Genomic DNA, 25,097 nt, shown 5'->3' with positions numbered 1-25,097 from the left:
GCACTAATCCATGCAGTCTTCATACTATGGAAAACACTTCTACAGTGTACCTAACTTTAGGACTCCTAAATGCCTTCTGTGAATACCGAAAGTCTTAAAGTTAGGATTTTTCTCAGTTTAGGAGTCCTAAAGTTAGGAGTCCTAACTTTACTACTCCTAAACTGAGAAAAATCCTAATTTTAAGGCTTTCGGTATTCACAGAAGGCATTTAGGAGTCCTAAAGTTAGGAGTCCTAACCATACTACTACTAAACTGAGAAAAATCCTAATTTTAAGGCTTTCGGTATTCACAGAAGGCATTTAGGAGTCCTAAAGTTAGGACTCCTAACTTCTGTGAATACCGAAATGAGTAAGTGCTTTCTGTGAATTCCAAAATGAGTAAGTGCCTTCTGTGAATACCAAAATGGTAGTAAGTTTAGGATTTTGTCTTAAGTTAGTTCTGTGAATCGGGCCCCATGTATTGGTGCTTGCAGCAGGCAATGTTTGTGGTATTACCAACGACATCAACAGTGAAAATCAGCCCACAAGACAATAATACAGGCCCAAAACCAACCGAAACATCGACCCACACACTGACCTTTCAGACCACCCCATTGGGCACTGCCTGACATCCCAATGGGCCAGGTAGACCCTGCATTAAAGTACTGACAGAGAGGACCTCCCTTACAGTACTGACTGTGCTCACTGGTTCTTGGCGACCCCCGCCCCCCGTTTCCCCTCAGAGAGGGCCGTCCTTACAGTACTGGCTGTGCCCACCTGTTGTCAGTGCTGCCCCTCCTTGTTTCTCTTCAAAATGGGCCTTGCTTGCTGCGTCATTCTTGACCCTTGACCCTTTCATGGCCCGTACAAAGTGAACATTTCAGTATCAGATGCAGTTAGTTTCGATAACTTTTTGGATACAGGTCCGATCCAAGATGCACAGACACCGAAAATATTCTCTGGAGCTAAAGAAGAAATATACTTCCCCAAAAGATGGAAAAACTGCACTGCCTACTAACAAAACAGAGACACTAAAAAACATGTCCGCTAGCTCTGAGGCACTCTGTGGGCAATGAAGACATAAAATGTGATCTTTAGTATTTCTTCACAACTATATTGATATGCATGGTGATTATGTTTTGCCAGAACATTTAACCAATACTGGATCAAGCTGGCTGCTTTGCCAATGGTATGGTACGGTATATGTGGCAACATTTGCGCTTTCTCGTCTACCAATGAAGTTCATTTGCATTGAGTCTTCAGTGGATTTAATATGTCCGATATTACAGCCATCTGGCGTTCTTACTGTTTAAAACGAATATCAACAGAAATCTTTAGACACTTACAAGTAACAATAACGAGATACAATTTGAAACTGAGATCAATTCAAATTTTCTAAATGGCAGTTTATTATCTGACCAAACCCTCATCTGGGATCAACTGGTGTCAGTAGAAAGTATTCATAAAGAACAAACCAGGATTTTCACCAGGTGTACTCCCAACCACATCCTGACGAATGGTCATCCAAACACCTCAATGGATGTCTTAAATATAAAACCACTGACTGGGCATCAAATACCACAAAATCTCACGTCTTTTTAGGTCTGGCCTACACAGCGCATGCGCTATAAGACCTATTGTTTACTATTAGTGGGCTTAAAACCCATCCACAGCATACCTTTAGTTATTTTCGTTGACACGCTCATTTGCATTCTTTAGATTGATCCTTTTTTGGGGCTGTTTGTGGGTCTGTTTTGTCGTCTGCTGGGCTGGTTCTACTGTTGATTTTCCTGATATTAAAATAAACATTGCCTTCAGCAAGCACTAATCCATGCAGTCTTCATACTATGGAAAACACTTCTACAGTGTACCTTTACAAGTTCATATCTGCCCACCTTTGCAAAGAAGGGCCACCCTTTCCAGCTTTTTAATTCACTAATAGGGGGCCACTTTTATTTTGGAGCCTGGGCCTATGTTCTGTTCCAGTCTGACTCTGCTAAACTACACCACTCTGCTCCACTCTACGCCACTCTACTCTACTCTACTCTATGCCACTCTACTCATTGTCACTCCATTCCACTCCAGGCCACTCTAGTCCTCCCCACTCCATGCCACTCTACACCACTCCATGCCACTCCACTCTGTTCTACTCTATGCCACTCCACTCCACTCTACACCACTCTACACCACTCTATGCAATTCTCCTCTACGCCACTCTACACCACTCTACTCTACGCCACTGCACTCCACTGTAAGCCATTCTTCTCTATTCCACTCTGCTTTACCCCACTGTACGCAACTCCACTCTCTGCCATCATGCTGCACTCTTTCTACTCTACCCCACTCTACTCTATGCCACTCTACCACACTCCACGTCACTCCTCTATGCCACTCCACACCAATCTACCCCACACCACTCTGATCTACGCCATTCTTCACCACGCCATGCCACTCCACTCAAGTTTGAGCCACTCTATGCCACTCCATTGTCCCCACTCCACTCTATGCCACACCAATCAGTGCCACTACACTCTACTCTATGTCACCTTACTCTATGCCACTTTACTCTATGCCACTTTACATGACTCTACTCTACACCACTCCACTCTACACTACTCCACTCTATTCTATACCACTCTACTTCACACCACTCCACTTCACTCCACGTCACACTACGCCACTCCACCCACTCTATGTCACTCTACTTTACACCACTCTACTCTGTGCTGCTTTATTCTACACCACTATACTCCATGCCACGCACTCTAGTCTACATCATTCTAATTTACATCACTCTACTCTTTGCCACTCCACTCTATGCCACTCCACTCTACTCTATGCTATGCTACTCTACTGTACTCCACTCCAGTCTATGCTGCTCCAATCTACGCCCTGTCCACTCTAGGCCACTCTATTATAAGCCACTCTACCCTACACCACTCTACCCTATGCCACTCCACTGTAAGCCACTCCCCTCTACGCCACTCCATTCTACTCCAGTCTAAGCCACTCCACTCTACTCCTGCCTATCCCACTCTATGCTAAGCCACTCTACCCTATGCCACTCGAATGTACACTACGCCACTCAACTTTCCTCCACTTCACTCTGTGAGCCTCCACTATATGTCACTCTACTCCACTCTCCTCTACTTCACTCTTTTCTACTTCACTCTCAAGGGAGCTCTCTAATGGCTATTGATTTCTTGAAGCTTTTGACTAAAAGTAGCAGTCCTTTACAAAAGGTACCTAGCTTTTAACCTCAATTTATAGCGTATCTTTTTCTTAGCTGATAAGCTTTTAGACAAGTTCTTTATTTCTATTGATGTGTTGCCTGCATGTAATGAAGCTGTGTGAAGGGGGTGCAGTTGTCCCGATACAAGTGCTTTTTGCCAATGGTTAAAGCGATGTTTTAAAACCAGTGCTTTAAAGTGAAGTTGTATGACTGTTTCTGCTTGCAAAGGACTACTACTCTTAATTGATAACTTCAAAAAGAACGCAGTAACCAACTCGAAGAAAATAAGTTTGTATTTGGTTGTTTAAAAACACTGCAATATCTGCCCTAAAGTATCAACATAATGTCCGTAATACTTGTGGTGTTGACAAGCAAGTATTGAAAATAATGTGTTATTAGAGTTAGTTAGTTTCCACGATTCAAAATAGGACACTAATATGAAATAAAGCATGTATCACATGAGATTTAATAGTATTTAAAGCCTCAGCCAGTCAAAAGTGTCCTGTAATAATAGGATGTCTCAGAACGTAGCAGGCACCCAAAAAGAGGCCACAAAGTTTGTCAGTCTTTTCATTGGATCACCACTCCCAATAGTGTAGATGTATAAAGTTGGGGTGGTCATTTATGTTCAGATTATTTACTAGATCACTAAAACCAATGCCTGGTGAATAGGACAGTGATAGGAATAACTTCAGAGCAGGCCAAAGGAGGTGATGGGGCAGACGGGCTGGAGTATTTCCAGGAGATCATCACCAGACCCTGGAGCATCTACACTAGGCCTGGGCGGTAAATTCCGTTCCGCTCGAGGAATTTGCAGAATAAGGGTAAGTTCGCATTCCGCTGAGAACGCGGAATTGCCAAAAATTCCGCGATCCACGGCTTTGTGGATTATTTTGCTTGTTCGCGCTTTAAAAATGTGTGTTCGCGAGATATTTCCCCCCGAGCACGCAAACAACAGGAAAAAAGCATCGGGTGGAACAAGCAATTCCACGTGTTCGTGGAACTATGCGTGCTCGCGGAGATTTTTTACCGTATCGCGGTGCTTTGCGTAGCGCGACTACGCAAATTCCGCCCACCCCTAATCTACACCCAACCTTGTAGGCATACAGCGGATGACTTCAGCTTCCAAGTGTAGGAGAGTGGAATCTGACTAATGGTTGCCCCCAACTTTTTGCCTGGTATTTAAGTGGTTTTTGACTAGTCTGGCTGGGATCCTGCTATCCAGGACCCCAGCCTATCTGCTTTCTCCCTAAAACTGATGTGAGTACCCTAGGTACCCACCAATTGGAGGCTGGGCATGCCCTACCAGTCCCTTGTAGATGGTACCCTAGGTACCCAGGGCATGGGTCCCCCAGTAGGCCTACCAGGGCTGCAGCACTTATTGTGCCACCCTGGGACAGCCACCCAAACTGACACCACCAGGCCACTACTGTAGTCTGGGTAAGGTGGTGCTAGCACCCCTTACAGGGATGTAGGTACCCTATGTCCCATACCATTACAACACATATACTCTCATAGGTCACCCCTATGGCAGGCCCTGGTAATCCTACAGGGCTGGGTGCTGAGGTATGTGTGAGGGGGGACCCCTACGTGAGTAGGACCTCTCTGCAACCTTCGTAAAACCGTTACTGGGTTGTTTGTAGTGTAGCCATACCATATACTCTAAACTGCATTATAAGTGAATCGCATCATCGCGATAACTTGAAAATGGCTACACAGAACCATATCGTGTTTGGTGTCAAACATGAAGGAATCATACCCCCAGTCCAGCCATGGGCATGGGGGCACGATTCCCCCTTGCTAGGAGGGTGATATGGGAAAAGCGGTAGAATTTAGACACCAATTTAAAAGTGCACATGTACCACAAAATGGCTACTGTCCGCCACCTACATGACTCTGGCTGGCTGTTGCTGGGGAAAACCCCAGCCTCGCCAGCTGGACAATAGGGCTCCTGTGGCAGGGAGGTGCCAGCACCTCCCCAGACAGGATAATGTGGATTGGAACAGGGTGGGTGCACCAAATGTCCTTTCAGAGTTGCACGTAGGCAGCTGCAGAGCCCCAATTCTGCATACACCGCCTGGAACCGGTTCAGGGGCATCCTGCCCCTCGCCCAGGCGGGAAACACACAAAGGGGAGTGGGTGTAGCCACCCTTTCCCGCCTCTACTCTGATTGGTAGGCTCTATTTTGGACCATCCCCTAATCTTGGGGATATATGGGAATAACTTTGCCCTAGAGCCTTAGATTCATACAGGACTTCGCAGAACTGACCTTTGACGAGCTGCTGCCCAGCTGACTGAAGAAATCTCCCTTGGGATAAAGGAGTTATCCCCCTGCTTGGCAGGCACCTAAAAGACTGCAAGATACCCGGTTGGAACTTCGCTGCTCTCACGAACTTCGACGCCTTCCATCAACCTTGAGGTGGGTCTCCAATGCATCCCAGAGTCCTGTGAGCGTGCCCAGCAAGCCTGAGCACCGTGGACCACGTGGGTGCCGAGATCCCTGCATACCCCGAGACCCCGGCCACCTCTTGCATAGCACCCGACCCGACCAGTGGGGAAGTGGTGCTTTGGCCCATTTCTGAGCCAACCTTCCAGCAGCATTCGTGCCAAAGCTCAGCTCCCTAGCCCGCTCCGGTGGCCCGTGGGAGCCCTTTTACGCACTCCATTTTGCTGCCTTCCGCGGTCCCTTGTCTCTCGACTTGTGGGTCCTGGCGGAGGACAATCTACGTTTCCAAGAGTTCCTCTGGTTGCTCCAGGCCTGTTCTACGCTCCCTGCAAAGGAGAGCACCCTCAGACCTCGTGGGTCTGCACCAGCAGCTGCTTTGTTCATCTTGCGTGGGTTGCGGTTGCCAATGCTTAGTGGATCCAATCGGGACACTAACACCGCAGCGACCCTCAGCCGACGTGGGACAGTCGCCCTCCAGAAGCTGGCCTCCCTTGAAGCCTCCCGGAGCCCGTGACTGCAGAGCCCAGCTGTACCTTCGACACCTGAAGCACCCGACATCCACGAGCTCCTTCCTGTGAGCTCCCTGGTCACTGTGCTGTGACCTAGACTCTGTCCCCTCTGCTTTCAGGTTCATCTTTATCTTCTCTTCAACTTTAATCTTCACGACTTCAACGACGCTTTCAGCTAGCAGCAGTTTGGACTACTTTTCCATAGAAAATCAGCCCGCGACCCGACACCAGAATCGACCTATGCACCCGGCTTCCCTGGGGCAGGTAACAGTGGTACTTCGGTACTTCCGTGGTGGTGGGCTCTCCAAAGCCTTAAGTCTCAAGCCTTAACTTTGTACTGTTGCTAGAAGTGTCCTTAACCTTTAATTATTCAACCGCGACACTCTCCATAGGCTAACATTGCGATCCCGATAGCAGCTTCTCGCACTGCACACGCCTCCCGTGGGTCCTCTTCCTCTTAACTGTGGGTGGATTCTGAAGGGGCAAGCGATCCTGAATGCCCTAGGCATTGCCTGTAGAATTGTCGTGGTTCTTATACCACTATTTTAGTATATGGTTTGGTCCCCCCCTGGGGCCCATTGATTTCTGTGCTATTTATTGTGTTTAGAAATGCTTGTTTGAATTGTAACTTTTGCCACTAGCCACATAAAGTGACTGTGGGATTCTGTCTAGAATAAATACATATATTTTATATATATACCTGTGTGGGCTACTCTTTCATTTGGATATTCAAGAGGTTATTATGGTAAAACAATAAGCTTAACACTCCTTCAAGACTTAGCCTGAAGGCTGCTCTCCACAGCTACCACTAGGATAGCTTTCTTTAAAGGTTGTCTTAAACCTATCATCAATAAGAGTCGAATTGGACTGGTGCAAGGTGTCCCTATAACTAGGAACAGCATATGCCAGGCCAACTTCTCACACCAAGGATCTCCTGGTTAAAGGAGTGGGCTTCAGCTCTAAGGTGGGATGAATACATGTGAAACTGTGGTTGGAAGTTAGTCATTGGGTAGAGAGAGTGACGCTAGAGTGGGATACAACTAGAAAAAGGACAAGAAAGTAACAGGATCAGCTTGATGCAGGTTCCCACTTCCTAAATCCCTTAACCAGTTCCATCAGCGTCCCAAAGCCTCCATCGCCTGACCAGAAATGAAGCAGCAGTAGTTAGTCCACAGCAAGTCTAAGGCACAAGGAATAGGAAACGGGCTCTCAGACAGTAATGACAATGTAGCAACACCCAGAAGAGCTTGGATCAATCCTAGGATCCACAGGCAGCAAACTGCAAGCTTCTTACAAAGCCACGTCCCTATCTCGTGAGTGAGAGCAGTGGCTCTCGAGAGCATCACTGCAATTAGAGGTTGGTAACAACATGTGCGGCATTGTGAAACAGGTGAAACCTTTTTGTTTTCAATTGGCTTGCAGTGCGAGTCCACACTTTATTTTTCAAAGTGACTCACTCCCTCTAATAAATTAATGCAATTTCAAATTGCTGACAGTACACCCTTTTTACCTTTCTGCCCATATTTTCCTTCCATATAGGACACAACCATGAAAAGTGTCCCCTTAAAGGGGGTCCCTTCATCCACGGATCATATCGAAGCTCCCTGAATAATGGATGTCAGGACTGGTACCGATTGTTGGTACTTTTCTGAGTGGACGGGGAACCATCTGCTGGTCCTTTTCTGAGGGACTCTGGGACCGACTGCTGATAGTTTTCAGAGAGGGGTCTGGTACTGACTGCTGGTAGATTTCTGAGGGGGTCTGGTACCGAATGTTGGCAGATTTCTGAGGGGGTCTGGTACCGACTGCTGGTAAATTTCTGAGAGGGTCTGGTACCGACTACTGGTACTTTTCTGAAAGGGCCAGGTACAGACTGCTGGTACTTTTCTGAAGGGGCCTGTTACTGACTGGTGACAGTTTTCTGAAGGGGGCTGATACTACTGACTGCTGGTACTTTTCTGAAGGGGCAGACCTATCGACTGCTGATAGTTTTCTGAGGGGGTCTGGTTCTGACTGCTGATAGTTTTCTAAGGGGGCCTGGTACCGACTGCTAGTACTTTTTAGAAAGGGCCAGGTACAAACTGCTGGTAGTTTTCTTAGGAGCCCTGGTACGACTGCTGGTAGCTTTCTGAGTGGCCCTGGTACTGACTGCTGGTAGTTTTCTGAAAAGGCCAGGTACAGACTGCTGGTAGTTTTCTGAGGGGGCCTGGTACAGACTGCTAGTAGTTTTCTGAAAGGGCCTGGTACAGACCGCTAGTAGTTTTCTGAAAGGGCCTGGTACCGACTGCTGGTACTTTCCTGAGAGGATCCAGGAATTGACTGCTGGTACAGTTTTGAAGGGGTCTGGTACGGACTGCTGGTAGTTTTCTGAAAGGGCCTGGTACAGACTGCTGGCAGTTTTCTTAGGGGGCCTTGTGCCAACTGCTGGTAGTTTTCTGAGGGGGCCTGGTACCGACTGCTAGTCGTTTATTGAGAGGATCTGGTACCTCCTGCTGGTCGTTTTCTAAGAGGGCCTGGTACCGACTGGAGGTACTTTACTGAGGGGACAGAAAGTGCCGTGAAGTGCGCACACACTCGCACCGGCGTGCTAGGAGCACGAGCCTGTCAACCCCATTTAATAATTCAGCTCTCCTGATGACTTTAATAGATCTGTGGAAGGGAAGCTCTTGAAAATAAAATGCCTGACGCTTGACACAGAGACAAATGAGCGCGGAGAGGGGCGCTGCGGCATGCAAAGGCCGTACATCATCCCAAAACACATTGCAACTTTATCTTCCTGTCACGGAGGGTAATTTAAGGCCCTTAATCAGTTAGCTTCAGCGCTGCATTACCCATTGGGTGCAAAATGAGGCCCGGCCTCGTCCAATCTGCTGCAATCAAAGTAGTATAATTGTAATATTGCAGGTATGCAGGGAAGCGCAGGGGTCAGGGGCAGTTCAGCCCACACGAGCTCTACATGGGAGTGGAAATATATCCGCATAATGGGATTGATGACTTCTGGTCTTGACGTCATTAACAGGTGGTAGCTGGATGCTGAGGATGTCACTAGCTAACATGCCTCACGCCGGAAAAAGCGTACAAAAGTTTGCACACTACTTTGGCATAATATGAAAGTTCGCAAATTTTGCTGGCCAAAACTGTTGCTCTCTTTTCCGCTACAGTTGGAACCTCCAGAACATGGGTACTCGCAAACATTTGCCCAGGGGCCACAAAGTATGGACTGTGGTGTGTTTGAGGGCCACACTGAAGCCAGCAGGGTGGCGGTAGGGGGGTCTGTTTGGGTCAGGGATTGTGTAAGGAGGTCTAAACAAATGTTAAATAAACGGGCAAGCATTTATTTGAAGGGTAATAAATGCTTCACTGTTTAACTTTTTTTCTGAATATTAGTGTTCAGCAACTAAACAGTAGCTCGTGCTGCTGTTTACTAGGGGGGCCACATGTAAAGATCAAGAGGGCCGCAAGCAGCCCCCCGAACCGTACTTTGAGCATTACTGCTCTAAAAACACCAGCTTCTAGAGGTGGTCAGAAGACTGTGTGAGACATGAATGTCTCAGAAATCTTAGGGTTGGGGAAGGTGTTTCAGACTTCACCGTTTTACCTCCAGACTTGGAAAATCCAAGAATTAAGGCTAAGATTTGACAAAGAGTTGTGATAACTAAAAATCTTGAAACTCCTGTAGTCAGTCACAAAGTATTAGAACATGCAGGTCAAAAATGGGGGTGCAGAGCACAGTCAGATTCACTGGGACTGACCTTAGAGTGACAGGGCATGTTTTCATCATATCACACTGATGTCCTCGACCTGAACACATGCTGTTATCTGTGGCCTAACCATTAGAGTTCACGGGCATGGAGCCTTCACAGTGAGTTTTGATAAGTTGGGTCTTTAGTTGAGAGTTCCCCGCCATACAGCAAAACATCAAATTGAGGGGCATATTTGCAACAGGCAGCGATAATTATCGCTGACCTTGTATACCGCATTTTTTTCTATCGCTGAAATATTTAGCCAGGCTAGCTTTGTATTAACAACGCTTAGCGCCATGGCGATGTATATTCCACCGATAGCGCCCTTTTCCATGGAACATCGCTGGTTTTCCAGCGATGTTCCATGTAAAACGGCGATATGCTTGATGATACGACCCTATGGTCGTATCACCTGAATCCACCTCCCATGTTAGGTATGCCTTAGTCAGGAATTTAACAGACGTTAAATTCCTGCGTTCAAGCATACTTAGCGCGATTAAAATAATCGCTTCCCCGCATTGTAAATATCGCAAAACTGCCTTCGCGATATTTACCCATGTTGTTTCCACAGACACGCCTACTTTGCATCTCATTAGCGATGCGAAGTTAGGCGTGCTGGAAACGGGAGCAAAATCAGCAAAACACGCGATAGCGTGTCTTTGCTGATAAGGCAATAAAATTATATCCGCTTTTCGGCCGAAAACGGCCGCTAAAGCGCCAAAAAAGTATTAGCGCCACATTGTTAATATGCCCCGTTGTTTCTTTGGCTGTAGCTCACTTTCACCTATGTGCCAACTCTTCTCTCCAGTTCTCTGTCTTCAAACTATGTGGATGAACCAGAGACACCACAGCAGAAACTGCGAACCTATGACTCTCAAAACCACATATACATTTTTGCTGCCGTGAAGCCTCCATGTCTGCCCCTCTTCACACACACACCAAAAATCTGCCTCAATTCCCTGAGTATGCAATTTCCTGGCTGACAACATCACCACGCTATACAAGAAACCACCATGATCAAACTAAATAAACAAATGTGAGAGTATCCAACGCAAACACCAGGTCATCCACAAAATCTATACTCAAAGGGGCCCAATGTAGAAGCCCTTGGGTCACCCACACCACTTGTGTACACACTCCAAGTGTATATAGCCATGCATCTCAGCGACAGTGCAGACAACACCACTGACACAATACTCAACATAAATTTGACAGCTACACCCAGTCCTCAAAAAGTGGTTCCCATGCTCCCTTTCTCCAGGTTGCAAAATATGTCCATTCACAGCACCGTCATGCAGTAATATCCAGCGTTGTTCAACAATGCACATTTAAGACCCCAGGCAGTAAAGTGGCTGCACTAGTGGCAGATGTGCATGACATACCTATTAATTTTATAACCTAGCATTTTCCTGTCCCTGACAACTTGAGAACTATTGGACAGCACAGTAAATCTGGAAACTCAGCATCACCTCATATATATAAATGATGAAAGTACCACAATATTTCGTAAGCCTTGGGCTTGGACTTTGTAAATTCTCGAATACGAACAGAAGCCAGATTACTTTGAGACTCAGTGTCTTTTTAAGAGAGTTCTTATGCATCAAGTATTGGTTAGTGTTCTAGCTCTAGCAAATTTCTCAAATGTTTCAGCAGAACACCTCCAGGCCTTTGTTCCGGGATGGGGTGATCGCTCTGTAGCGTCCAGTGTCCGCATCCCTGTATGTCTGAGCGGATGTCTGAATTCATGAGAATGAATGGTGATGTAATACAAGGTTGGTGTTTTATTCTGTTTGGTGTGGAGTGGTAAATCTAGATAGTTATAGTTACTAGGAGATGAAGCCTTTTCTCATTTGGGAATAGTTGTGGCTAGCACCTGACAGGCGCTAAATGCTCCTAACACAAATCTAAGCTGCACCAAGCAGGACTTACACTTTCGGGAATCTCACAACTGTGTCAGTCCCCACCTCTAACTGCCAGTGAGTGTGTGGGTGGAGCCTGATGTGCACACAAGCAATAAGGACCCTTCACCTGAGAAAGCCAACATTAATTGCCATTTTGCTAATGTGGTGTTGGTACTTTGAGGGCAAACACTGCTGGTATCTAGATCAGTATTTTGCCGCATATGGGTGGTAGCGACCAGTGGCAGATATGGAACCCTGAGGTGTGAGGGCAGAGCTCCCAGAGTCCTCATCCACCCTCAGAAAGAGAGCCACAGGTGATCCCCTGCCTAAGGGTGGACAACCACGTTGTGTTCCTTCCACTCAGCTGAAATATATATTCCCAGTGGTCCTAAATATCCCTGAACAGAAATGACCAAGTAGGTGTGGAAATGGTGCGGGTGGCAATTTATGTAGCCCCTCTCCACACCGGAGTTGCCCCACAGTGGATTAACAAAGAACCCACTGTATTATGTTAGGTCAGTTTTTTTTAAAGTCAAATACAAATATAGGTCTTGGTGTCTCTAAAATGTCTCATTTATCCCAATTAAGCACACAAGCACCTATGTGGTTTATTTATTTATTTATTTTCGAGTTTAATATAGTGCAAACTAGACCCCAAGGTATCAGAGCACTTTACAGTGTTGCAGAGCAACATTTAAAGGAATAAATTAAAGAAAAATAGAGGGTAAAAATATACAATAGATGGTGTAGTAGATGGACGGAATACTTCGGAGATAGCGATGGTAAGCTGCTACAGAGGTAGGAGCAGTAAATGCACAGTTATTTTAGAGGTAATGGTGTTTAGGCTCTATGAAGGTTGAGGAGGAAGTGTGTATCCAGGAACATTGGTTATTTTAGGAGGTAGAGTTCAGTATTTGTTGAGGAGAAGCAGGTGAAGGTTTTTTCTTATTTCCCGACTTAGATGGTCACCGACAAACTCAAGCAAGAAGTAAACCGTGTCAACAACCTAATTCCCGCCTGTTTCGGATTTCACACCTCTTTTAGTCGGCTACACTTTTTAGTGGTATTCATAGGAAGAGTGTCGCCGAGTCCCTAAAGCATAGCTGTATTTTACACACAAGTCGGCTCGGTGCGTCTCCAGAGCTGCACGTGTGAAACAACAAAAAGGAAAGAGCAACTGCACCAAAACCTGTTAATTAACAGAAATCTCCAGGGCCTTCTGCTCTGCTTTTTAAAAATAGGTGGATACTTTTCTTGGTGGGGACAGTGTTTCGCGTCTTCTAGAAAGATCCCTTGGTTAGTCAGAGGGAAAGCCTTCTCTGAATGAAAGCACTTCAAATAAAGTCTTGAGTTAGAAAATCTTCTTAAGCACGTGTAACCAAAGCGCTTCAAAAAATACGACATGAAGGCGTAGGCGGCGGCGCTGCATAAGTGATAGGTCCTTTTTTGAGTAATTTTCAACTCCGAAAAGAGCACAATACAGAAAGAAAAGGGAACGATGCACGAATTAATAAGGAACATAAACAGGGGTATGATTAATTATTTCGGTGGAAGTATGAAATTATCCCTTGTACATGTGACAAGAAACAAGACATCCTGGGGCAGATTTACAAGAAAGTGACTCATCTGTAGAGATGCGTCACTTTCCCTGCGCTACCCTGCGAAACCCTTGCGGCACCATGGATGCGCCCAATGCGGCGCACCATGGCACAAGCTTTGACAGATGCGTTAGAAATTCTGACGCATCTGTGGGCCCAAAAGTCCCGCGTTGCTGGAGTCGTGTCACAAGCACGACGCAACTGCAGCAATGCATGTTGAGTCCTAAACTCATTGTACTGTGCCACTCCTTATGCCTGCTTCAAGCAGGCATACGTGTTTGACGCAGTGGCCTCCTAGAAGTGGCGCAGTGAAATCTTGTAGATTTCACTGCGTCACTTTTACGAGGCTTTCTTGCGTGGGAACGCCCACCCTGCATATATTATACCTAACACAGGTATAATGTGACGCAGGGCTTTACAACGTGATGCATCTCCCTAGATGCATCACGTTGTAAATGGGCCGCATTTGTATGCATCGGCTGCGTCACAAAAAGTGACGCAACGGTAGCGCAAAAATGACGCAAGGGGCTTGTAAATCTGCCCCACCCGCTCTAAATTGCACCAATTGACATGTATGGTACATTGGCGCAATTGATGAGCAGGCTGAATGTCTGACTAAAGGGATGTATAACCAGGTGACCATACAGGTGAGTGGATGTGTGTGTGGGAGAGTATTGTATGCCTATGTCAAAGTGTGAGTCACTGAGTGAATGGATAAGTGAATGGACGAGGACAGCATGTATGACCTGCTGCATCTAGTATTAGCAGAGGTACATGTGGCATGAACCTCTGTGTTGAACAACACCCACTACACAGTTGTGGTGTAGTATACATCTCCAGTCAGAGAAGAGCAACCTCAGCTCTGCTGGCAGTTGGTGGTGTTGGCCCTATGATGCACACAAGATGTACATTTTTTGTTATGGTCAAGAAGACATAAACTAGTCCCTAACTTCTATAAACTCTCCTTTGTCCATCGGTGCCTTTGAAAAGAGAGACTGTCGGGAGCAGCATTATGGTTATTAGCATACGCTTAATTGATTCACACCCAGCACGGGAGATCAAAATATATATGTTTAATTAAACCACTCCAACTATGGACATCATTTCGACTCCATTTAAAGTGGTCATTGCTGCCCTCATGACACCGCAACATTGACAGCATGTTTCTTCCATCTGCGGTAGCATCGCCATATTGATGAAGTTTGCCTTGCCTCATTCAGTCTCATGAGGAAAGGCCTTGGTCTCATCTCGTTAGGCCCAAGGAAATTGTATTTTCTTGAGTCCTCCATCTGTAACTGAGTTTGCTGTATTGTGTTCAAAACGCTGCAGCGAGAGAGGGGCTTAGTTTAGAGCTCTGGATCAGTCTTTTTACACCACAAATTCTCTAAATATTGTCCAGGCCAAGCATTGCACTTTTCAACTTCTCGTCAACAATGGTTGCATGAGTCTATGCTCCGTGAATTGGTGGCCATGCTCTTAAAGTGCATGCTTCCATGATACGTCATTCACAAGGCCCTAAGGTCTGGGTTCATAAACCAGTATTTTAGTGTTTTACGACTTATTCTTCTGTATTGCTGTGATACCTTGAGTGAACATGTACTCAATAAAGATGCAATAATAATAAATAAGGAGCAGGTTGAATTTATGAATTATTGTATCTGTAAGTCTACAATATATTGCTCAGGGGATAGGTAGTAAATGTAATATATGAACAAGTGAATATGTAGACAGGGTTCAAGTAGGTTGCATTAGTTCCTGGGTAAATGAGTATTTGGGCAAAGTGAATGCATACATACGTAAATACATGGGTAAATTGAATGCGTGTTGAAGTGAATGTAAGACTAGAAAGATCATATGATGTCAAGGGTCATCACTATCTAAAACTGTGGGTATCTACTTGTCAGCCAATGATTCAGAGCACTTTCTAAAGAGACAAGCACTTTACGCTTTCTTGTAGATTTCAGAGAGAAGTGTAATCTTGAGCCACGATAATGTGGCAAGGTTCCACTGGGTAGTCATCTAGGCCTCCATTGTACTTTGTTTGAAGCGTGATGGGTATGTGTGCCATGCATGGCTAGCACAAACTGGCCAAGCACGACAATTCATTTGGGGCTTGCTGTTGGGGTTGGGGGGTGAGGAAGCAGTCTGGGAGAATACTCTGTGTGCATTGCATAAGGTCTTGAAGTTTAAAATGTACTCCTTACTGAATGCACCAGCAGCAAAGAGAATTAGAAAACAAGAGAAATTAAATGACCTAATGAAATAAGTCAAGTGGGCAACAAACTGTGGGAAAATAACACATGGAATCGGGGACCCTTAGAATGCACACAAAGAAGTTAGATACAGGTTCTCCGGAATTACAGTAGCTGGGCACGTAAGCAAGAGATCCAAGTTTGGGTAACTGGTATTGGTACTGGAGGATCTCTAGGGATGACTCCTCAGATGGATCTGACCATGGGAGCCAAATGCCTATAATATTGCATGACTTGGGCAAATCATCTGAGGGGGGATGGGCATATCTGCTTTACCCCCAACCAAGATCCTAGCAAACCAGACCTTGAAACGACACCAGAACTATGTAGAGCAGAATATGAAGCATTGTAATTCCTCGTCAAGGTTATTTTGTTGGTGACTAATAGCATTTCTCTTTGTCCCTCTTTTCCTCTCGCCTTGTTTGGCTTTCCTGCCTTCCGATTCCCCATCTGTAGCAGAAAAGAAGTGGTTTACAGATGAGCCGGAGAATGCCTATACCCGGAACCTGCAGATCAAGCCCATAAACAGTCACATGGCCAACCAAATCAACCAGTACAAATCGACCAACAGTTTGATCCCACCAATCCGGGAAGTGGAGGACGAATGTTGACTGGTGGAAAGAACAGAACTATTTTTTTAAAGTCCGATAAACTTCATAAAATTGGTGGATGTGACTCATTTCTCTCTTACTCACCGAATCACAAGTGGAAAGTTTATACAGAGCAAAGGTGTTACAACAAACAGGAGGATTCATGAAACACCGACACCGGTAGATGGAAAGCTCACTAAGTCTGCCTTGAATATTGCTTCCATGTATTTTGGACAAATAAAAAGATATTTCATTTATATATGAACATAATCAAAAATAGTCATGTATAGCCTCTAGCGTTTTAAATTATTTTTATTTATTAGAAGAGAGAATATATTTTTTTTCTTTTCACTGTCGAGTATCTTCCCTTTGGATTTATGGTTGTTCGGTGGCCATTTTCCCAAAAGCTCGTCTCATCTTTCCATCTCTGTCTCATAAAGGAGAAGGACCCAGAGAGGAGAGACAAACAAAAAGAAAAGAAAAAAAACAAACAGGAGAAAAAATATATAACATGTATTTTAAAAAAAATCAAAAATCTAAAAAAAATATGCTCACAAATGTGTTTCATCACTGGAGGACGTGTATAACCAGCTCTGAATAAATGGGAATTCTTTATTTTCAAGGTTGAACGTCCTGTTCTTGTCGAATTAAGTGTTTCTTGTTAAAACATATTTCGCCATCTGAAGCAAAGGCTCTGAATGATAACTTGGCCAAGTGAACTTCAGTAAAAAGCGAGGCAAAATACTGGCTCCTGGAACGCATGCGGGGTTCAACATATCATGATATAGTACCTAAATGCAAACACTGTGTAAAGATCAATATATATCAATGCCTGTCTGGAGAAAGAGTTTCTCCAAGGTGAAGAGTGTCTGGTGAACTGAGCCTACTTATGTAACATTAGGAACTGTTCCAGAATCTGGTAATAGCATGGCATGCGGGAGCAACAAGAAGGCTCAGGCCTACAAGCGGAATGGTCAAGACCCAAAAGCCATACTCATGTTTTTTTCCATGTAAATGCGAAATGTTTGACTATAGTCTGCCTTCCTCCGTTAGAAAATGACTTGAGAATTGCAACTATGGCATGGCTTGCAATTAAAAGGTTGGAAGTGAGCACTGAAATCATGTATCAGTATGCCATATATTGGTGAGTAGAGTATTTTCTTCCCAGGAAGGTCATGGTCTGCCCTATAGTACTAAGAAAGGTGACCTATGTTCTACCAGCTGGTAATATGTATGCTACACTACATCGCTACACAAAAAAGATTGTTGTAGTCTACCCTCAAACGATAGGTAGTAATAACTGTTGTTATGTCATGGTCCGCCCTGCTGTGGCAGAGAGTAAGAATGTAATAGTTACACTTCTATCAAGATCTGCTCGATATTGGTGGGATTGGAGTGTTGTAACATGAGGTATGTTGGAATCCGAGGATGTAAGGCAAGTTATTGTTTATGAGTGGGGCATAGACAAAAATAAAACCTTCTCTTTGGGCTGGCCCAAAGGCTGAACAGCAAGGGGTATAGTGTAAGTTTTGAGGGACCATTTAAAATGCTAATGAAAGAACTAAGAATAAACTGTGGTGTGGGGGCTCCCCAGAGTCTGATCAATAGATGTGAGCGAAAGCGTCAGTCCTTGGGTATCAATGGTTCTATGACGGACTAGCACAGATCTCTTGCCAACCCCAACCACATTTGCTTAGAGTACATTTAAGGATGAAAGTGCGGATGTATGACTACTCCCACACAAGCATGCCTTTCGAGAAAGGGCTGTGCATGGTGTATGGCTCTCTTTCACCTCTGGGGTCATTTTCCTTGTTTTTTTCCCATGGCCTAAAAGAATATTTGAGTTTGGTTTTAGTGCACTAACAAGTAATCAAAGCATCCTGACGCCTGTCTGTACTGCTCAACTGGACTCATATGTAAATCATGTCAAGATCTTAGTTAATCGAGGGTAGCCTTAGAGGCGAAGCGGTCACAAAGGGGTATGCACTTACTGAGGATGGTCGCAGGATCAAGAAACCAGGCCAGCTCTTAGAGTAGTTAAAGTAGGGGAAGCCTACAAGACAGAGCAGGATTTGGGCTGTGCTTCTTCTACAGCATTGTTGCCCCAACTGTCCTATTTTAACCCCAGGGTAAGACGATCTCAGACTGTTTGACATGCAAAGAATCCCCTTCATAAGAAGTCAGAATATGCACTTACACAACCATGAGTGTGGACCAGCGAAAGCAATGTGTGTCGTCCCGGTGTGAGATGAAACGCTAAATATGCCAAAGGCGGCAGGGACATTGTATAAGGGCCTGCCCAAACCTGACATAGGAAGGACAGCCACACAAGCTTGAAGTTACACAGCTCACCAACTTGCATTTATTTTTTCCATCTCGTCTGTGTTCAATGTTTACTTACATGATCAGTAAGAGGCCTCTTTCTGAGAACTTCTTGAGGGTGAGGTGACCTCAAGAGGTTTCTAGATCTAGATGATGAATCTTCACTGGGTTGCACTGGAGAAGAGATATACAGAAAACACCTGCACATCAAAGTCGCAGCCCTACTGGATGGTCTTAAAGCTAAGCAACTAATTTGCGCTATTCGTGTCTGCCTGGATCCACTTTTTGATTGTTTCTAAGTTCGAATTTGTACACAAAATGTTAACATTAAAAAAATGCATCTTTTATTACATAAAAAACGTTGACACCTTTTGGACATATTCTTCACTTGGGTTGTGGTTCAGGTTTTTATAAATATATTTGTAAATTTGATGTTTCCAGCTGTACAAATACGATTTTCCAGAGGAAGTGGGGCAGTAGTACTCATTAATACATACATTCGGGGGAATGCTACATTGAAATAGTTTTATAAATGTTAAATTCTAATTTTTCCATTCAAATGTTTCAGAATTTTTGATAATCAATAACACCTTTTGGTAGTTCTTGTGCTTCAATTTAAGTATTTCCTGAAGTAGAAACTGCAATCAATATCTCCCTGCCACATGGGCTGGATTAGGTTAGGTCCCTGTGTTGCTCTTTCCATGCAACATAGAAGGACGTCCCACATTTTCCCTGTCCCTTTAGAATGTGACCTGTCTTACGCCAACTGACTGCACAACATCGTAATGAAATTAGCAACACTGCTGTGATGTGATGGTGCATAGTGGCTATGCGAATCCATTTCATGATCTTACAGTAACGAAAAGAGAGGCGCCTCTTACTGGCCACACAAATACGTGACTCGAACTATGAATCTGTAAGTATAGAAGAAATATAAAGCCAGAGTTCATAAAATAAAGCAAATCTACTTTAAATAAAAAAGAATTAGAAATCATTCTTTGACGTTTTTATTCATTTATTTATTTTGTAATGACATATATGAACTGAACGTGCAATAATATTTTTCTTTCCTTAACTGAAGCTGAGAAATCTTCTGAAATCTCTTCAGAGTATGGCATGCGATTTGGATTCCTTCAACCTTCTGGCATTGTAGACTATGTTAACATGCCACCATGAGACGAGAGAACCCAGTGGACTGTACCCCATGTCACCTGCTGAGCATTATATGAGGAAGGTGCGTATTAGTAGACAATCTGTCCTGTGAGACTCAAAGGAGTCCTTGTGGATGCCAGAACTCTTTTAGCACTCAAGAATTTACAATTGGAGTGTATTTTATGATGTTATTAAAATCAAAACTATCCGAGTGCACTGAATATGTATAGCGGTTACTATAAAACAAACAAGATGGCAGCAACAATATTGGTGAACAAACGGAAAAGTAGAAAGTATTGCGACATTACAACAGTAATTCAGAATTTCTCTGCATAGGCTGTCCAACACAGCCATTTCTCCCTCCTATTAAGCTACTCTTATCACCAAAAAAAGCCTATACAAGGGGCATTTTAACAAGCGTCAGCGATAATTATCGCTGGCCGCTCTTAGCGAGAAAAATGTTATCGCTGGCTATCGCAGGAAATTATCGCCATGCTAGCGTTGTATTAACAACGCATAGCGCAATGGCGATAATTTCCCAGCGATAGCGATGTTTTCCATGGAACATCGCTGGTTTTCCAGCGATGTTCCATGGAAAACGGCGATAACCTTGCTGATACGACCCTGTGGTCGTATCAGCATAATCCACCCCCAATGGTAAGTATAGCTAAGTCTGCATTTTAGCAGACGTTAGTTGTTGGAGAAAACAGCTGTTTTCTCCAAAAACTAACGTCTGCTAAAATGCGTGGGCAGCCTTGTAAATATCACGATGTGTACATCAGCGATATTTACAAGGTTGTACTGCCCAGTGACGCCCACTTTGCATCTCATTAGAGATGCAAAGGGAGGCGTCGGGTAAAAGGGTGCTAACATGCGCTAATGCATGTTATCACCCTCTTGTAAATAGGGCGATATTTTTATCTCTGCTTTTTTGGCTTTAAAAGACAAAAAAGCAGAGATACGGCCCTTGTAAATATGCCCCCAAGTTTCTTAGATGACCTTGCTCTCTTCCGCACACCCTATAGGTACAACAGAAGTTTTGTTCCATAGAAAGGAAGATGTTGTTTCTGCCTTCGCTCAAAGTAACTATGGTGTCTCCAAGCAGGGCGATAAGCCTTCCTGGAGCTGAATGTGTTTTCCTTTAGCCTTCAGAAGGAGAAAGGTGCTTACAACATTCTTCAGCGCAACCCTTAGTCTGATGTCCCCTAGGAAATAAATGTTCCTCTCTTCTCAAATAACTTTCTAAGGTAGATTATATACTCTATTTAAACCTTATTGAATGTATTGAAACAAGTATTCAACATAAGAGCCCTAATGCCCACTCACCTACATATGTTCCCATGAAACCTTATTTACTGTTTAGAAAAAAAGAACTGGAAAATCAAGATATACTTAAACAAACATTAAACAATATATTTGAACAAGATGAATTATCAGAACTATAGGACTGATCTCCTAAATCGGCCACAAACCATTATCTCTAACACCCAAAATGTAAATGCATGTAACTACATTTACAAAATGTAGACACTAACTGGCAGCCTTGTCCATATGTTTCTTTGGAAAGCCACTGAAGAAGGTTTCATTCCCACTATGTTAAACTATTGGTCCCCGATTTTGAGTTTGGCTGATGAAAATTCCATCCTGCTAGGGCAAACTGACCCGCTTGTACAGCAGATGGGAGAAATTGAGTGCCTCTTCGGACCTAGAGTCTGCTTGCAGAGTGCGCATCTCAGTCAATAAATCTGCTTTGGCAATTTTGCCAAATTATGCTATTGAAATGCTTCCACCTTAGTCCCAGGAGAATTAATTCTTTGGATTTATAAACAGCAAAGAGATATAACATAGTAGCCAGCGAGCCCAGGTGTTAGCAGACTGGGAACCCAGCTCAGTCCTAATTGCATGGAGAGGGTTCAGCCTTCTGCTTCCTCTTTCCATAGTGAGCCTTCGATAGGGTCCAAGTCTGTATCTTTTTGCAACCACTATATTCCAGTTTAGGAAAGATCATGGCATATGAAATTATTAGCAGGCAGATAATATAACCCCAGTATTTACGATTAGAGCTATTTAACCCGTACATTGAAGATTTGATAAATAATCTTTTTACCTTCAATAGTATTACACAGTAGAGGTTCATGTTCTGCAAGATTTCCAAGCCACACTATCTCTGTGCTAATTCCAGTTTGTCATACCAGCTCCATTAATTTAACTGAATCTTTACATGTGGAAACCATAACCTTTGTTTTTGCTCAATTTAGTCTGAGCTGATTAAACCTATGATGCTCTTCCAAATTGTTCGATAAGGGCAGTTGCCTTCGAGGAAATCGCAAAGTATGATGGTATCATCCGAGAGGTAAAATGCAAAGAGCAATTTCAACCCTATTTTAGAGGGATGATTGTCAGTTTAGTGTGGCTACCCTTCAAAGCTGGTGATAAGTATAATAAATTATAGCTTTCATACATTTTCTAGATCCTCCAGAACACGGCCCAGTAATAGGTCATCTAGACCCCCTGGTAATAAGGACTTTGTCAATATCTCAACATGAGACAGAAAGCCAGTTGGATTGCAACCATCCCACAAACCACTGAGCAGTACTTGAGTGAGATGCATTTCAGCTAATGATCAAGTCTATAAAATATCACAACAATAATTAATGTGAACCTAACCTTCTTTTATAATATAAAGGTATGCTCCAGGACATTAGGAAACATGAATATATTTTAAAGATTTGAATTGGAATCAAAATCATATCCTAGTGCAGACAATGTGTGTAGTAACTTTTATAAAAACAACTATTATAGTAGCTGCAACATTTACTAATAATGTGAACAGCAGAAAATAATGCAACATTGTAACTTAATTTGAGCCTAATTTGAGTTTCAAAGATGGTCCCAATCGTATACTTGCTTTGAAAAAGAAGACGTCTGTTCAATATAATAGCATTGTCTGCTAATCTCGTTTGGGTTAGAAGGTAGACGGATAAACTCAGCAAAAAAAGGTTAAATGAGCCTCCTATTAGCCTTCAGCAAAAGGAGGTGAAATGATTCTATAAGGCCAGTCTCATCTCAGTCTTCTGGCCAGAAGTTCCTCTCTTTTCCTAACTTATATAACATTATCTTGTCTTTGTTAAATCTTTCAGAATAAACGAATAGCAGACAGACGGCCTGATGCCCTTTTACTTATTTTCATTCTGTGAAATTGTGCCTTTTGCATAATAATAACCAATGACAAATTGAATTATTAGCTTTCATGAAATCTTGTTAATACATTTTTAAAAAACAATTATTTAGAACACAGAGTTGTTAAATACTGTGAATATATTTGAGGAGACTGGACTAAAAAGCTGCAAACAAATATTACATTAATAAACCTGCACTCTATGGTTGTCATTTATAGCTAAATAATTAAAAATGTTCAGCTCAAAGAGAGGGATCACTAGAACGGAAAAAACAACATAATTATGACATCCCTGGAATGATATTAAGGGCATATGCGATTAATATATTTCTATATATATATAGATATCTGTTCATGTGTGCATTGATAAATTAAAGAAGCAGTGTCTATATTCATGAATTAGCTAAGCAGCTGCGCACAAACATTGTTTAAAAAAGAAAACATTAGTAATGTATAAACTGTATGTTTGCTTCATACATTTTCTTTTGTAATGGAACATGTACTCCTACAGGAGACCTGACTTTTTGTCTGTCGGTAGAATCTTTATAATTTTTCTCAAGATGTTGATGGTGATGTAGTTGACATTAGTCTCAGGAGAAATGAGGACATTGAAACCTTAGGCGAGAAAGGGATCCAACTTTAGGGCCCAGGTGATGATGAAGGTTGAGCTGTAATCACTTATAGATCAGCAACAATGAAGTCTGACAGTTTCGATCTTGTTAGGATGATGTTTGACCATGTTAAAGTGCAACACCAATGGAATCTTAGATTGCGGACACCGATGGTGGTGTGAATCTCACTAGAGTCAACATCAAAGGTGACAAAGCAGGTGCCACTGGCATTGGTGGGTCATCATATACTTAGTAGTTTTATCATTGCTATCAGCATTTCTATACAGTAGAATTGATGCAGGTATGGGGCAATTCCTTTGGTCAAACCACTTCTTTCAAGTTGAGTGATACTATCAGTGGCTGTTCCAATGGCACATCCCAGTAAATTGTTTCAAAACAGTTTATAAACCAAAATGCAGATCTCACTCAAGTAGCCTGAACTTTGTGAAATGACAGAGTTCAATTTGCAGTTAGCTGATTCCATAACTCTCTTACTAAGTGCAATGCCATAGTTTCAGTTGGATAGAAGTCACTTTCATTCATGTTGGCATCTGTGCAGTCTTTATTGCTTTACCAGGAAAAAAGTAAGTATTGCACTACAAGCTAGTGGTAGTGTATTCGAGATTCTACCAAACAAAGTCAAAAACAACAAAGTGATGGAGGAATAAATCCAAATATAGGCTTAATGGCAGTAAACAGGTAGGTTCTAATACTTTTAATAACACAGACTATGCATGTTATGTTTGATGCATGGAAGCCAGTGGGCAATAAGTCAGCAAACTGTGTCCTGAACTGAGGGCCTGATTTAGAGTTCAAAAGATGCGATGCTCCATCAGAAACGTGGACCGTGTTGCATGTGCATTACAGTCTTTGACACGTGTAATATGGCATACAGGATATCTGTCATGTTTGTGATGGCGTACTCTATTGCTGAAAACTAAATCAGGCCTTTAGTCTGCAAAACTTGTTGAATTTCAGATGTTGGCCAGGCCATTTACCTGGCAAATGTTTGTGATGCAAAAGTTGAAGATACCTGTTTCTGTGTGAAAATTCTCAACAATCTTATTTAATTTATCAAAGCACACAATTATCCTGTCTATTTTTAGCCAAGGAACTGTTTCATTGGTGGGAGATGAGAGGATGGCACAAGATTTATTTTCATTTAATTGCAGCGTCAGAACATTTCCATAAATTGTCCTTGTTTGAATGGATAACACATTGATGAAAACAGGGGTTAACCAACCGCAAGACTTATATGTTCTAATGAGATATTAACCATGTCCTTGGATTGTATGGTAGGAAGGAATAAATGAGACAGGTGCTACAGAGTACTTTACAAGCAAGACTGGCTTTAAAGGGATACACGTGCTGTGCAATGTGATCAATAAAATATCAAAGGAGTGACTTTTCTAGTGGTTGATGCATAAAGATGTTCTAATGAATGCATCAATGTTCTTCATCCAACAGTTGAATTTGAAAGGAGGTTTCCAGATGTGTTGAAGAAAATATTATGCATTTTTTCCATACGAACCCAAAAATGTGTTAATAAGAAGCAGTGATTGGCAAGAAGATTACTCAATGGGGG

General features: G+C 43.2%; 1 protein-coding gene across 6 annotated transcripts in view; it reads left to right on the top strand.

The window, feature by feature from the left end:
- The window catches only part of KCNMA1 (potassium calcium-activated channel subfamily M alpha 1), a 1,447,720-nt gene extending 1,428,155 nt beyond the window's left edge, over positions 1-19,565 (top strand). For 5 of the 6 annotated variants that reach the window (XM_085608564.1, XM_085608561.1, XM_085608565.1 and 2 more), the window contains one exon: positions 16,116-16,871. In XM_085608564.1, coding sequence (XP_085464690.1) covers positions 16,116-16,270 — 155 coding nt within the window. In that variant the 3' untranslated portion in view covers positions 16,271-16,871. Of the gene's footprint in view, positions 1-16,115 lie in introns of all 6 variants that reach the window. The other variant, XM_085608566.1, reaches the window with a different exon arrangement.
- Positions 19,566-25,097: the final 5,532 nt, after the last annotated feature.

The sequence above is a fragment of the Triturus cristatus genome, chromosome 1_2, assembly GCF_964204655.1.
Source record: "Triturus cristatus chromosome 1_2, aTriCri1.1, whole genome shotgun sequence".
NCBI classification, from domain to species: Eukaryota; Metazoa; Chordata; class Amphibia; order Caudata; family Salamandridae; genus Triturus; species Triturus cristatus.
The sequence above is the reverse complement of the archived record's forward strand: the minus strand, read 5'-3'. Positions and strand labels throughout refer to the sequence as shown.